The sequence below is a fragment of the Oncorhynchus masou genome, chromosome 28 (genome assembly GCF_036934945.1).
Source record: "Oncorhynchus masou masou isolate Uvic2021 chromosome 28, UVic_Omas_1.1, whole genome shotgun sequence".
NCBI classification, from domain to species: Eukaryota; Metazoa; Chordata; class Actinopteri; order Salmoniformes; family Salmonidae; genus Oncorhynchus; species Oncorhynchus masou.
In genome coordinates this window covers 77,293,514-77,307,447 of record NC_088239.1, presented here as the reverse complement: position 1 = coordinate 77,307,447, position 13,934 = coordinate 77,293,514, and the positions used below count along the sequence as shown (strand labels likewise).

At 46.1% G+C, this 13,934-nt stretch overlaps 1 protein-coding gene and 1 long non-coding RNA gene across 3 annotated transcripts in view; one reads left to right on the top strand and one right to left on the bottom strand.

The window, feature by feature from the left end:
• Nucleotides 1–13,934, bottom strand: part of LOC135518330 (E3 ubiquitin-protein ligase MARCHF3-like) — a 28,938-nt gene that overhangs the window by 5,462 nt on the left and 9,542 nt on the right. Inside the window, exons 2-4 of one of the 2 annotated variants that reach the window (XM_064943429.1) lie at nucleotides 3,893–4,020; nucleotides 2,741–3,053; nucleotides 239–443 (exon numbers count right to left, since the gene is read on the bottom strand). In XM_064943429.1, the coding sequence (XP_064799501.1) occupies nucleotides 239–443; nucleotides 2,741–2,997 (462 nt within the window). In that variant the 5' untranslated portion in view covers nucleotides 2,998–3,053; nucleotides 3,893–4,020. The remainder of the gene's footprint in view (nucleotides 1–238; nucleotides 444–2,740; nucleotides 3,054–3,892; nucleotides 4,021–13,934) is intronic. The other variant, XM_064943428.1, reaches the window with a different exon arrangement.
• On the top strand, nucleotides 439–3,054 carry LOC135518332 (uncharacterized). Its single transcript, XR_010452142.1, has 2 exons — nucleotides 439–736; nucleotides 1,783–3,054. It is a non-coding gene; the product is annotated as an uncharacterized LOC135518332 (long non-coding RNA).

Sequence of the window (13,934 nt, the reverse complement as noted above, 5' to 3'; positions counted from 1 at the left end):
CAAGAAAATCCTTTGGCATGTTGTTTTGATGTAACATGGAAAAACAGGACAGGCCCTAGGCCTGGTTTTAAGCCCAGCGCGGACAAACATATATGTGTTTGTTGGGATTATGTGGACAGATGGAGACAGAAGGGCCATGCACAGTATGTGTATGGATAGCATGTGATTATGACAATGGTTTATTTACATGCTGCATTTTGTGTGTGCATGTGTGTATTTATGCGTCTGTATACTGTACCTCCATCAGTGGCCGGTTCTTCCTCTGTACAGTGAACTGGTAGTGGCAGAGCTCACATGCGCTGGTGCCAGAGGCAGAGAGCCAGTGCTCCAGGCAGCTCCGGTGGATGGTACCCAGGGTCCCTGCACACTCACAGGGGGAGAGCAGCTCCTCCTGACCCCCTCCGTCATGACAGATCCGACACATGGGCCGCTCAGGCAGGGGGCTTCGGCGATATGGAACGAGGTGAGGAAAAGAGGAACAGAAAGAAATTGTCTTTAGATACGCTGATGTTTTCACAGGCTGGTGTTTTCTGTTCCCCCTTGAAGCTTGGGACCGCAGGTGGAAAAATGTGCCGTTCCACCCTTGAGCAAGGAAATTAACCCCCAACACAACTGCTCCCCGTGCGCTGATGACGTGGACGTTGATTAAGGCAGCACCCCGCACCTCTCTGATTCAGAGGGGTTGGGTTAAATGCAGAAGACACAGCTGAATGCATTCAGTTGTGCAACTGACTAGGTATTCCCCTTCCCCCTTTCTGAGAACAATAACAGCTGACTAGGGATCCTACTTCCCCCTTTCTGAGAACAATAACAACTGACTAGGGATCCTACTTCCCCCTTTCTGAGAATAATAACAACTGACTAGGGATCCTACTTCCCCCTTTCTGAGAACAATAGCATCTGTCTAAGTATCTGGGCAGGTAGCCTAGTGGTTAGAGCATTGTGCCAGTAACCGGAAGGTTGCCTGATTGAATCCCCAAGCTGACAAGGTAAAAATCTGTCTTTCTGCCCCTGAGTAAGGCAGTTAACCCACGGTTCCCCGGGCGCTGAAGACATGCATGTCGATTAAGGCAGCCCCCGCACCTCTCTGATTCAGAGATTAGGTTAAATGCGGAAGACACATTTCAGTTGAAGGCATTCAGTTAGACAACTGACTAGGTATCCACCCTTCCCCCTTTCTGAGAACAATAACAACTAAGATTGGACATCACAATTCACTGAATAGAGGTTTTCAAAAATATCAGGTCAATATTTCAGTGGATAGAAAACTAGCTGGTTAAATAACAAAACCCTGGGAAGGAGTTGGTGTAATTTGACGCTGTCACACATTGTTAGAATACCCTGTCTATTCTGTCTCTGTACTATGCATACATACAGTACATCTCTTAGATTACAGACTCAAATCAAACATTTTCTGGATTAAAACAACATATGCAAGGAGGATTATTACTTTCATTTACTATATGGACTGTAATCTATGATTCACCAATCTCCTATATGGCATCTAATCCTCTAATCTGGATAATGATTATGTTGGGTTGTTGATCGCCTTGATTTCATCAGGAAACTAAGCCGATGTCTTTGATGGAATGAATGAGCCCCTCACTCAACAAACCTCCCCTTGAACATAAACATTCGTCGCTGCCAATAACTAACACAACAGAATGAACATCATCTTGTCAGACAAATGAATTAATAATAAGATTTTGCTAGAGCACTTTGAAGTAATAAAAGCCTTTAAACCTAATCTGGAAATTGTTTTTCCATGTTGATCATCAACAGAACAAACATGACGACAACGTCACTGGATACGAAAACAACTAATAAACATCTATGGCGATAATGTTTGTTGATTTAGTTTATATTAGACATATATGACAGAAATACATATTTATAACCTGGTCCCAGATCTGTTTGTGTTGTCTTGCCAATGGCCAGACATAGAGTTGGAAAGACGGCACAAGTAGACCTTGGACTCGGATAGCACATACTCTTCAATCAGTATTTATTAAATAATACATTGTAGATTGTAGCTACCATGGCAATTTATTCTGTAATATTTATTCTGTAATAGGTAGCAAATTAAGTTGATCCCAATTCTATAATGTATGCTACCAGCTCTACTGTATGCCAATCTATGCTAGCTACTGCTTTGCTACTATGCTATCTATCTCTAAGCTAAGCTACCCTATGCTAGCTGGCTCTATGCCACAGGCTGATTATCAAGAGGGCTTTGGGGGGGGGGGGCTAACAGTTGTGACCCAGTCTGCATGACTGCAGCTGTTGCCGCTAAAGCCCCCCTTTGTCTCCCATAGTGTGTGTGTGTGAGTGACAGAGTCCCGTCAGGCATACATGCTAATCAAGGTGCTAAATTTAGACTTTGCACCATCCGGCCAGAACAGGACATTTGTTGTGTTTCAAATGTACAGACATTTACCCCACAGGGCCAGTTAGTGTGATTGGTATGTAAGTTATGTAGCTGTCTGAAGCCATAGTTACTCATCTGTAGGATCTATATAGTCCTCTTTCACTGCACAGAGAACAAGAAGGACATCCCAGACAGATAGAGGGGGGAAATCCTTTTGAGAGGCACTTGATTTGTTACCATTCAGAAAACGTGTTTGGTTATATTTGGGTATATTTTTAAAACTAGCTTCACTTTACCTCTGACCCCCACCAACCCCCCCCCCCTCCACACTCGTACAAAACTCTATTCCATCCATGATTGGCAGGTCCATACCTCTGTTTGGCGTACGCTCCCACGATAGGTGACAGCAGCTGCCCATCCTTGGCAGACACTTGCATGTAGTACTGCGGCTCTCCATTGGCCGGACTGCTCTGCTCTTCCATTGCTTTTCCTGGGAGGTCAGGCTCTGTTGGGTAGTCCAGGCTACCCATTGGATCAAAGTCCCTGTCGCTCAAGCAACTCCCTGTGTGGGCAGAGTCAGAACGCTCTGGCAGCACCTCCGGCAACAGAGTGCAGCGACTGGTCGTCATGGCAGCAGACGGTTATCTTTCATTGGCGTCTGGCTTGGTTACTGAGCATCATCTGTCTGGAGTAGAGGAAGGGAGAGATACAGTGATATTGACAAGGGTTTCAAGCATCATAAAGTGTGTGTGTTGATGCGTCATACATACAGGTGGAACAATGGGATTGAATACAGTATCTTCTTTTGGTGTGAAATCCTGAAGGTCAAACTCAATGCTTTGAATCTGCCACTACACCAGCATTTCGCTACACCCGCAATAACATGTGCTAAATATGTGTGACCAATAAAAAAATGTGATTTGCTGAATAGGTCTATCTACCTTTGTTAAAAGCTATATTTTGTGGTGTAGTAATTACTAAGATATGAAATTAGTAAAGTTCACCTGAGAACATTCAGTCAACTATAGTCCATAGTCAAGTAGAATCCTTTCCATTTCCTGTGTTACATCAATATTGTTAGACATGCCAGTCATTGTTTGACCTACTGTAATATGCAGGGCCTCCCGACCATGTTTCTGTTAAAATTATACTAAAGGTTATCTCTCTTGAGGTGCTGGAGATCTATATAGGTTATTAGTATAAAACCACTCTCAAATGACGGAGGCTTTACTAATCTGTATAGATCTCCTTGCTTCCCTGTGACAGAGGATAGATTAAAAACTATACAGAAGAAGAATTAATAGTAGTCTGTACAACCTATGTTTCTTTACTACTCCAAACAGAGTAACACTAACATAACATACCACACTCAAAATAAACAAAAGGCAGTGTCTTAATATATTCTACGTTTTTGATTGAATGTATTGAGAGATTAGATGTTTGGGATCTGTCAATGTTTTCTCTTAATGCTTACTCGCTTATTAAAGGAATGTACAAATCCCTCTAGCTTGTGTTGATATTTACCACAAAAATGAACATGCGAAGACAGCGATCACATTCCAACTGCCACAGACTAAACACAGATGTCCGTCTATTCAGTGCGCCGGCATTAACCGCGTCCTAGTTCAGCTATTCCAGACCGCACCGAACAACTAGGGAAAGTGAAAACAGACAGAGGGTGACTGCGACAACACAACTAAACAATGATGTCAACACAAAACTAATTTGCATCAATGCGGCTAAGGTCATATGTCTGGTGTTCAGGTAAACATTCTGTCAACGCAGCAGATTGGAGGAAGGCCACACTGACAACAATACCCAGTGTTGCAGGCTAAAGATGTGGTTGGTTGAACAATGATTAAATATAACTCACCATATTTGTAGCTAACTAAGCATACAACGTAACCACACTAAACACATCCATATGATAGCATGTAAATTAAACAAGACACATTATAAACAAAGATGTTAATTATAAACATTTGAAGCTACCTAATTATGCAACCGAACCCTATTGAAATGCATCCGTATGCCAGCATAGCAATTAATCAACATTAAACAAGACACGTACATAACACAAGGGGTTTAACTGTAAACTAGCAGCAAACGATAAACAATGGCATCTTTATATCTGTATACAGCTGAGACAGTAGAGCCCTTCAGCTGGTTTTCCCCGAGAGTTTTCGCTAAAGAGCTTTAGAGAAGACGTAATATTACTAGACACGTTGTTAACACGTCCACAGAGGACGTTCCTTTCAGATAATGATCTTATGCCCTGGAACCACGCACTATAATTCTGGCACTCCCTATTACAGTACAAAGAAATGTGAATGACATGCTATTGGATACAGATAGAGCTTTCAGTATTGTACATTCAACCATGCCAATGAACTCTTCCTGACTAGGACCAGTGAGACAACAGGATAGCGACTTTTTAAATTCTTCACAATGCCTATCAGATTACACAACTCAACTGTTTGTGAGTGGGTGTAAAAATCTAAATGATGGAGAAGTGGTAGGGATGAGACCTGGGTTCAAATACTATTTGAAATCTTTCAAATACTTTGAGCGTTTGCTTTAGCATGCCTGAAGTGTCAAGTGGGTGGGGTTTTCACTTTCTGGACTTTTCCATTGGTTCCATTGTGCTTGGCAAGTTCAATCAAGAACAGCTAAAGTATTTAAAATGATTTAGAATAGTATTTGGTACAGACATATGATAGGGAAGGGCAAGAACACAGTTGTTTCACATTGTGTTTGGATACAGAGGAAGCAGAGCCTCCTTGGCACTCTGTGGGTGGTGTTGCGTATTTGTTCAACTGTCAGTGAAAAATGTCAAACCACTTCCTGTTGCGTCATTCATTCAACCTGGTGTGCAGACAACCCATGGAAACATAAGCCTACTGTAGACCCTTATAGATGCTTTAAGTGGGTGTGGAGATAGATAGTGGTTGTGAGATGTACTGTAAATACACCTAAGTTGCAAACCTGCAACTAAGGTTGCAAATGCAGAAAACAAAACTTCATTGACTGATTTGTTTTGCACACACACACACACACACACACACACACACACACACACCTTGAATGGTAACTTGCTCCACCCCGGTGTGCCCCTCACTCCACCTTTTTGGGTAGCCATTTTCCAGGTCAGGACCAATGTGCTTTGAAAAGTTGTGGTTTGGCACTGGGTGACCTCACATGTTGTTGTTGACCTCATCGTCAAGGCATAGGAGCGAGGCAACCCATGCCAGGGTGGACTACAGCAGCTCTCGTTAATGCCATAAGCTACATTTCAAAGCCACGGTGCAGCAACAGAATGTTTCCCCTGTGAGAACCTGTGATCTCCAACCATGTCACAAGGTTTGACCAATTGAGGCAAGAGACTAACTATGACCGTAGCAGGAGACAATAGTAATGACGAGTCAGACCTCCAAAACAGGAACATTAATCATTGTTGATCGACTTTCAGGAACACTTTACTCATGGTACTTTCTTTAGACTTTTGTCATTCTTTGTAAATCAGTCACTCAATGTAAAACTATTTGACTCAAGTACCCATGGTGGAGAAAAGGATGTAAACATATTCTGAGTCATGCTTTTGGGAAAGACCGTCAAAGTGCATTAGAATTTTTTTTTTTTTTAAATGGACTCTCCTGCCTTAAACTTGTACACCAGAATAAAATTAGACAAGGACAGTGACACAGTGAACGTTAAGGACATCTGCATGTGAGAATATCCTATAAATTGTGAATGATGACCCATGTCGACATTCTGTAGGCTGTATGTTTTGAAATACTGCAAACTATTAACTACTCAGAGAGCTGTTAAGCACTGGGTGTGGACATCACAGTTTAAAATTAACTGACATAGCTAAGCTAACTTCTAAATATTAGACCATGCTAACTCGCTTATTGCGATGACAGCTTTGAATCTGACTGGACTAAGTCTTCAAAAACAAGAGCATGAAATGCAATTCTTGTCAGTGAATAGGACCTAGTCACACAGTGAAAGCACTGTTGTGCCTAGATAAGCCTGAGTGTCGTTGATAAGCGAGGTGGAGATTCCTCTGAAGTTTCATTTATCCCTTACTGCCTCCTAGACCCTCACTCACTCACCTACTCTACTTAATCCTATGGAGACACTGGCTTTGTGCCAGTATCCACACTAACACACAGGCTAGCATTAAAATGCATGGCAAATACATTGGTTCATTCTAAGTAGTGTTCTAGTGTGGGTATGGGAACAGTCATGGGGCTTATACATATTGTGGATACTGGGAACAGTCATGGGGCTTATACATATCGTGGATACTGGGTACAGTCATGGGGCTTATACATATCGTGGATACTGGGACACAGTCATGGGGCTTATACATAGCGTGGACACTGGGAACAGTCATGGGGCTTATACATATCGTGGATACTGGGACACAGTCATGGGGCTTATACATAGCGTGGATACTGGGACACAGTCATGGGGCTTATACATAGCGTGGATACTGGGACACAGTCATGGGGCTTATACATAGCGTGGATACTGGGACACAGTCATGGGGCTTATACATAGTGTGGATACTGGGACACAGTCATGGGGCTTATACATAGCGTGGACACTGGGAACAGTCATGGGGCTTATACATAGCGTGGATACTGGGACACAGTCATGGGGCTTATACATATTGTGGATACTGGGAACAGTCATGGGGCTTATACATATCGTGGATACTGGGACACAGTCATGGGGCTTATACATAGCGTGGACACTGGGAACAGTCATGGGGCTTATACATAGCGTGGATACTGGGACACAGTCATGGGGCTTATACATAGCGTGGATACTGGGACACAGTCATGGGGCTTATACATAGTGTGGATACTGGGACACAGTCATGGGGCTTATACATAGCGTGGATACTGGGAACAGTCATGGGGCTTATACATAGTGTGGATACTGGGACACAGTCATGGGGCTTATACATAGTGTGGATACTGGGACACAGTCATGGGGCTTATACATAGCGTGGACACTGGGAACAGTCATGGGGCTTATACATAGTGTGGATACTGGGACACAGTCATGGGGCTTATACATAGTGTGGATACTGGGACACAGTCATGGGGCTTATACATAGTGTGGATACTGGGACACAGTCATGGGGCTTATACATAGCGTGGATACTGGGACACAGTCATGGGGCTCTGTTCCGGTTCCGGTTGGAGCGAGCGGTCGCATCTACACTTCGGTCCGCAGGTAGTATAACTTTTCATTACATTTCGTTATAGTACAACGGTTTGATTTGTCTAATCTTAGCAATTTCTTCTTAGCCAGCTACATAGCCGTCTTTGTATCAACGACAATTGCATAATTATCGTATTTCGTCGTCCTAACGTATCTGCCCAGCAGCTAGCTAAGCAGCTAGCTAACATCCACTGTCCACTAGCACTGTAGAAACTATTACACTCTACTGAACGACTCGATTAGCGTAGTGTCAGCTAGCTACATAGTTGTCTTCGTATCCAAGATAATTGTGCAGTTTAGAGTGTGTAGACTTAGAGTGATTATCTTAATTTACCGAGGTTAGCTAGCCAGCTATTTGTCGTCCTTAACGTTTGTTTGATCGTAGCTAGCCAGCTACATAGCCGTCTTTGTATCTAAGACAATTGTGTAGTCTAGAGCGATTTTCTAGGTTAGCTGGCCAGCTATTGTCGTTCTTCTAACGTAGCTAGCCAGCTAGCCCCGAATAGCAGCACTGTAGTAACTATTACAGTACAACGGTTTGTTTTGTTTGATCGTAGCTAGCTAGCTACATAGCCGTCTTTGTATCTAAGACAATTGTGTAGCCTAGAGCGATTTTCTAGGTTAGCTGGCCAGCTATTGTCGTTCTTCTAACGTAGCTAGCCAGCTAGCCCCGAATAGCAGCACTGTAGTAACTATTACAGTACAACGGTTTGTTTTGTTTGATCGTAGCTAGCTAGCTACATAGCCGTCTTTGTATCTAAGACAATTGTGTAGCCTAGAGCGATTTTCTAGGTTAGCCAGCCAGCTATTGTCGTTCTTTTAAAGTAACGGAACGCAATCAACCTTGCTAGCTAGCCAGCTAGCCCCCGAATAGCAGCACTGTAGAAACTATTACACTCGACGGAACGACTTGATTAGTGTAGTGTCAACATCGCAGCCACTACCAGCTAGCCTACTCCAGCAGTACTGTATCATTTCAATCATTTTAGTCAATAAGATTCTTGCTACGTAAGCTTAACTTTCTGAACATTCGAGACGTGTAGTCCACTTGTCATTCCAATCTCCTTTGCATTAGCGTAGCCTCTTCTGTACCCTGTTAACTATGTGTCTATCTATCCCTGTTCTCTCCTCTCTGCACAGACCATACAAACGCTCCACACCGCGTGGCCGCGGCCACCCTAATCTGGTGGTCCCAGCGCGCACGACCCACGTGGAGTTCCTGGTCTCCGGTAGCCTCTGGAACTGCCGATCTGCGGCCAACAAGGCAGAGTTCATCTCAGCCTATGCCTCCCTCCAGTCCCTCGACTTCCTGGCACTGACGGAAACATGGATCACCACAGATAACACTGCTACTCCTACTGCTCTCTCTTCGTCCGCCCACGTGTTCTCGCACACCCCGAGAGCTTCTGGTCAGCGGGGTGGTGGCACCGGGATCCTCATCTCTCCCAAGTGGTCATTCTCTCTCTCTCCCCTTACCCATCTATCTATCGCCTCCTTTGAATTCCATGCTGTCACAGTTACCAGCCCTTTCAAGCTTAACATTCTTATCATTTATCGCCCTCCAGGTTCCCTCGGAGAGTTCATCAATGAGCTTGATGCCTTGATAAGCTCCTTTCCTGAGGACGGCTCACCTCTCACAGTCCTGGGCGACTTTAACCTCCCCACGTCTACCTTTGACTCATTCCTCTCTGCCTCCTTCTTTCCACTCCTCTCCTCTTTTGACCTCACCCTCTCACCTTCCCCCCCTACTCACAAGGCAGGCAATACGCTTGACCTCATCTTTACTAGATGCTGTTCTTCCACTAACCTCACTGCAACTCCCCTCCAAGTCTCCGACCACTACCTTGTATCCTTTTCCCTCTCGCTCTCATCCAACACTTCCCACACTGCCCCTACTCGGATGGTATCGCGCCGTCCCAACCTTCGCTCTCTCTCCCCGCTACTCTTTCCTCTTCCATCCTATCATCTCTTCCCTCTGCTCATACCTTCTCCAACCTTTCTCCTGACTCTGCCTCCTCAACCCTCCTCTCTTCCCTTTCTGCATCCTTTGACTCTCTATGTCCCCTATCCTCCAGGCCGGCTCGGTCCTCCCCTCCCGCTCCGTGGCTCGATGACTCATTGCGAGCTCACAGAACAGAGCTCCGGGCAGCCGAGCGGAAATGGAGGAAAACTCGCCTCCCTGCGGACCTGGCATCCTTTCACTCCCTCCTCTCTACATTTTCCTCCTCTGTCTCTGCTGCTAAAGCCACTTTCTACCACTCTAAATTCCAAGCATCTGCCTCTAACCCTAGGAAGCTCTTTGCCACCTTCTCCTCCCTCCTGAATCCTCCTCCCCCTCCCCCCTCCTCCCTCTCTGCAGATGACTTCGTCAACCATTTTGAAAAGAAGGTCGACGACATCCGATCCTCGTTTGCTAAGTCAAACGACACCGCTGGTTCTGCTCACACTGCCCTACCCTGTGCTCTGACCTCTTTCTCCCCTCTCTCTCCAGATGAAATCTCGCTTCTTGTGACGGCCGGCCGCCCAACAACCTGCCCGCTCGACCCTATCCCCTCCTCTCTCCTCCAGACCATTTCCGGGGACCTTCTCCCTTACCTCACCTCGCTCATCAACTCATCCCTGACCGCTGGCTACGTCCCTCCCGTCTTCAAGAGAGCGAGAGTTGCACCCCTTCTGAAAAAACCTACACTCGATCCCTCCGATGTCAACAACTACAGACCAGTATCCCTTCTTTCTTTTCTCTCCAAAACTCTTGAACGTGCCGTCCTTGGCCAGCTCTCCCGCTATCTCTCTCAGAATGACCTTCTTGATCCAAATCAGTCAGGTTTCAAGACTAGTCACTCAACTGAGACTGCTCTTCTCTGCATCACGGAGGCGCTCCGCACTGCTAAAGCTAACTCTCTCTCCTCTGCTCTCATCCTTCTAGACCTATCGGCTGCCTTCGATACTGTGAACCATCAGATCCTCCTCTCCACCCTCTCCGAGTTGGGCATCTCCGGCGCGGCCCACGCTTGGATTGCGTCCTACCTGACAGGTCGCTCCTACCAGGTGGCGTGGCGAGAATCTGTCTCCTCGCCACGCGCTCTCACCACTGGTGTCCCCCAGGGCTCTGTTCTAGGCCCTCTCCTATTCTCGCTATACACCAAGTCACTTGGCTCTGTCATAACCTCACATGGTCTCTCCTATCATTGCTATGCAGACGACACACAATTAATCTTCTCCTTTCCCCCTTCTGATGACCAGGTGGCGAATCGCATCTCTGCATGTCTGGCAGACATATCAGTGTGGATGACGGATCACCACCTCAAGCTGAACCTCGGCAAGACGGAGCTGCTCTTCCTCCCGGGGAAGGACTGCCCGTTCCATGATCTCGCCATCACGGTTGACAACTCCATTGTGTCCTCCTCCCAGAGCGCTAAGAACCTTGGCGTGATCCTGGACAACACCCTGTCGTTCTCAACCAACATCATGGCGGTGGCCCGTTCCTGTAGGTTCATGCTCTACAACATCCGCAGAGTACGACCCTGCCTCACACAGGAAGCGGCGCAGGTCCTAATCCAGGCACTTGTCATCTCCCGTCTGGATTACTGCAACTCGCTGTTGGCTGGGCTCCCTGCCTGTGCCATTAAACCCCTACAACTCATCCAGAACGCCGCAGCCCGTCTGGTGTTCAACCTTCCCAAGTTCTCTCACGTCACCCCGCTCCTCCGCTCTCTCCACTGGCTTCCAGTTGAAGCTCGCATCCGCTACAAGACCATGGTGCTTGCCTACGGAGCTGTGAGGGGAACGGCACCGCAGTACCTCCAGGCTCTGATCAGGCCCTACACCCAAACAAGGACACTGCGTTCATCCACCTCTGGCCTGCTCGCCTCCCTACCATTGAGGAAGTACAGTTCCCGCTCAGCCCAGTCAAAACTGTTCGCTGCTCTGGCCCCCCAATGGTGGAACAAACTCCCTCACGACGCCAGGACAGCGGAGTCAATCACCACCTTCCGGAGACACCTGAAACCCCACCTCTTCAAGGAATACCTAGGATAGGATAAGTATTCCTTCTCACCACCCCCCCCTTAATGATTTAGATGCACTATTGTAAAGTGGCTGTTCCACTGGATGTCAGAAGGTGAATTCACCAATTTGTAAGTCGCTCTGGATAAGAGCGTCTGCTAAATGACTTAAATGTAAATGTAAATGGGGCTTATACATAGTGTGGACACTGGGAACAGTCATGGGGCTTATACATAGCGTGGATACTGGGACACAGTCATGGGGCTTATACATAGTGTGGATACTGGGACACAGTCATGGGGCTTATACATAGTGTGGACACTGGGAACAGTCATGGGGCTTATACATAGTGTGGACACTGGGAACAGTCATGGGGCTTATACATAGCGTGGATACTGGGACACAGTCATGGGGCTTATACATAGCGTGGATACTGGGAACAGTCATGGGGCTTATACATAGCGTGGATACTGGGAACAGTCATGGGGCTTATACATAGCGTGGATACTGGGACACAGTCATGGGGCTTATACATAGCGTGGATACTGGGAACAGTCATGGGGCTTATACATAGCGTGGATATTGGGACACAGTCATGGGGCTTATACATAGTGTGGATACTGGGACACAGTCATGGGGCTTATACATATCGTGGATACTGGGAACAGTCATGGGGCTTATACATAGTGTGGATACTGGGACACAGTCATGGGGCTTATACATAGCGTGGATACTGGGACACAGTCATGGGGCTTATACATAGTGTGGACACTGGGAACAGTCATGGGGCTTATACATAGCGTGGATACTGGGACACAGTCATGGGGCTTATACATAGTGTGGATACTGGGACACAGTCATGGGGCTTATACATAGTGTGGATACTGGGACACAGTCATGGGGCTTATACATAGTGTGGATACTGGGACACAGTCATGGGGCTTATACATAGTGTGGATACTGGGACACAGTCATGGGGCTTATACATAGTGTGGATCCTGGGACACAGTCATGGGGCTTATACATAGCGTGGATACTGGGACACAGTCATGGGGCTTATACATAGCGTGGACACTGGGAACAGTCATGGGGCTTATACATAGTGTGGATACTGGGACACAGTCATGGGGCTTATACATAGTGTGGATACTGGGACACAGTCATGGGGCTTATACATAGTGTGGATACTGGGACACAGTCATGGGGCTTATACATAGCGTGGATACTGGGACACAGTCATGGGGCTTATACATAGTGTGGATACTGGGACACAGTCATGGGGCTTATACATAGCGTGGATACTGGGACACAGTCATGGGGCTTATACATAGCGTGGACACTGGGAACAGTCATGGGGCTTATACATAGCGTGGATACTGGGACACAGTCATGGGGCTTATACATAGCGTGGATACTGGGACACAGTCATAGGCTTATTCAGGAGCATTCAATGTTACAGAATGTTGTAGAAAATGTATTGTGTAGAACATACATGCCCCTCTCTCAACTAGAATAAAGAGCTATGTTTCTGCTATGTTTTTTACAAGTTGCAGCCCACAGAATAAGCCACTCCAGGTCTGCATATCACCCTGCAAAGAGGCCCAGAGTCTAGTGTGTCGAGGTCTTTCGGTTCATATCGGCTATCCTCCCTATTCACTACAATATTTGGAGGCTCTGGAACGATGAGATAAAGTGATAAACGAGGTTATACTGTAAGCCTTTCCCAGTCAATCCCACTATGGCATAGTGTTGCTGTCTCTATCTCCCATTAAATTACTTGTCAGTGTGCTACAGTATGTGTTACAGTGTGTTAAATGAGCTTGGGGCTGGTTCCAGTGGACGAGAGCGGCATCAAATGATAAGCTGTTCAGTGGACAGGATACCACTCCTGTCCTGCATTCAAGTCACAGCTGTGGCTCTGTGTGTAACAGTTGGCAGCCCCTTCTACTGCCGAAGCCTTTGGACCAGGCACTTAACTCTCATCAGTGATTTACTCACAAGCCTAGCCTGGTTAAACTGGACTGAACGCTCACGTCAGTCTGCTTCAACCAGGCTAGATCAAGCCTTGATAGGGTGAAGTATTTAACAATGAAAGAATGTGGCTTATGGTCAAGTGTATAACGTTTTGTTGGGTTGTAGATTGATTCACACTGTTTTGTCTAGGCCCTTGGTCAGTCAAGTCCCTCAGTTGTAAGAAACAGTAGTCTAAGTGTATACATTGTTACAGAGTTGGTGACAACCAATATCCAACACCTTCAAGTTAAATGTTACTTATTCAATGAAACAGTGTCTTATGTCCATATCAATAGAATAGGTTAATATT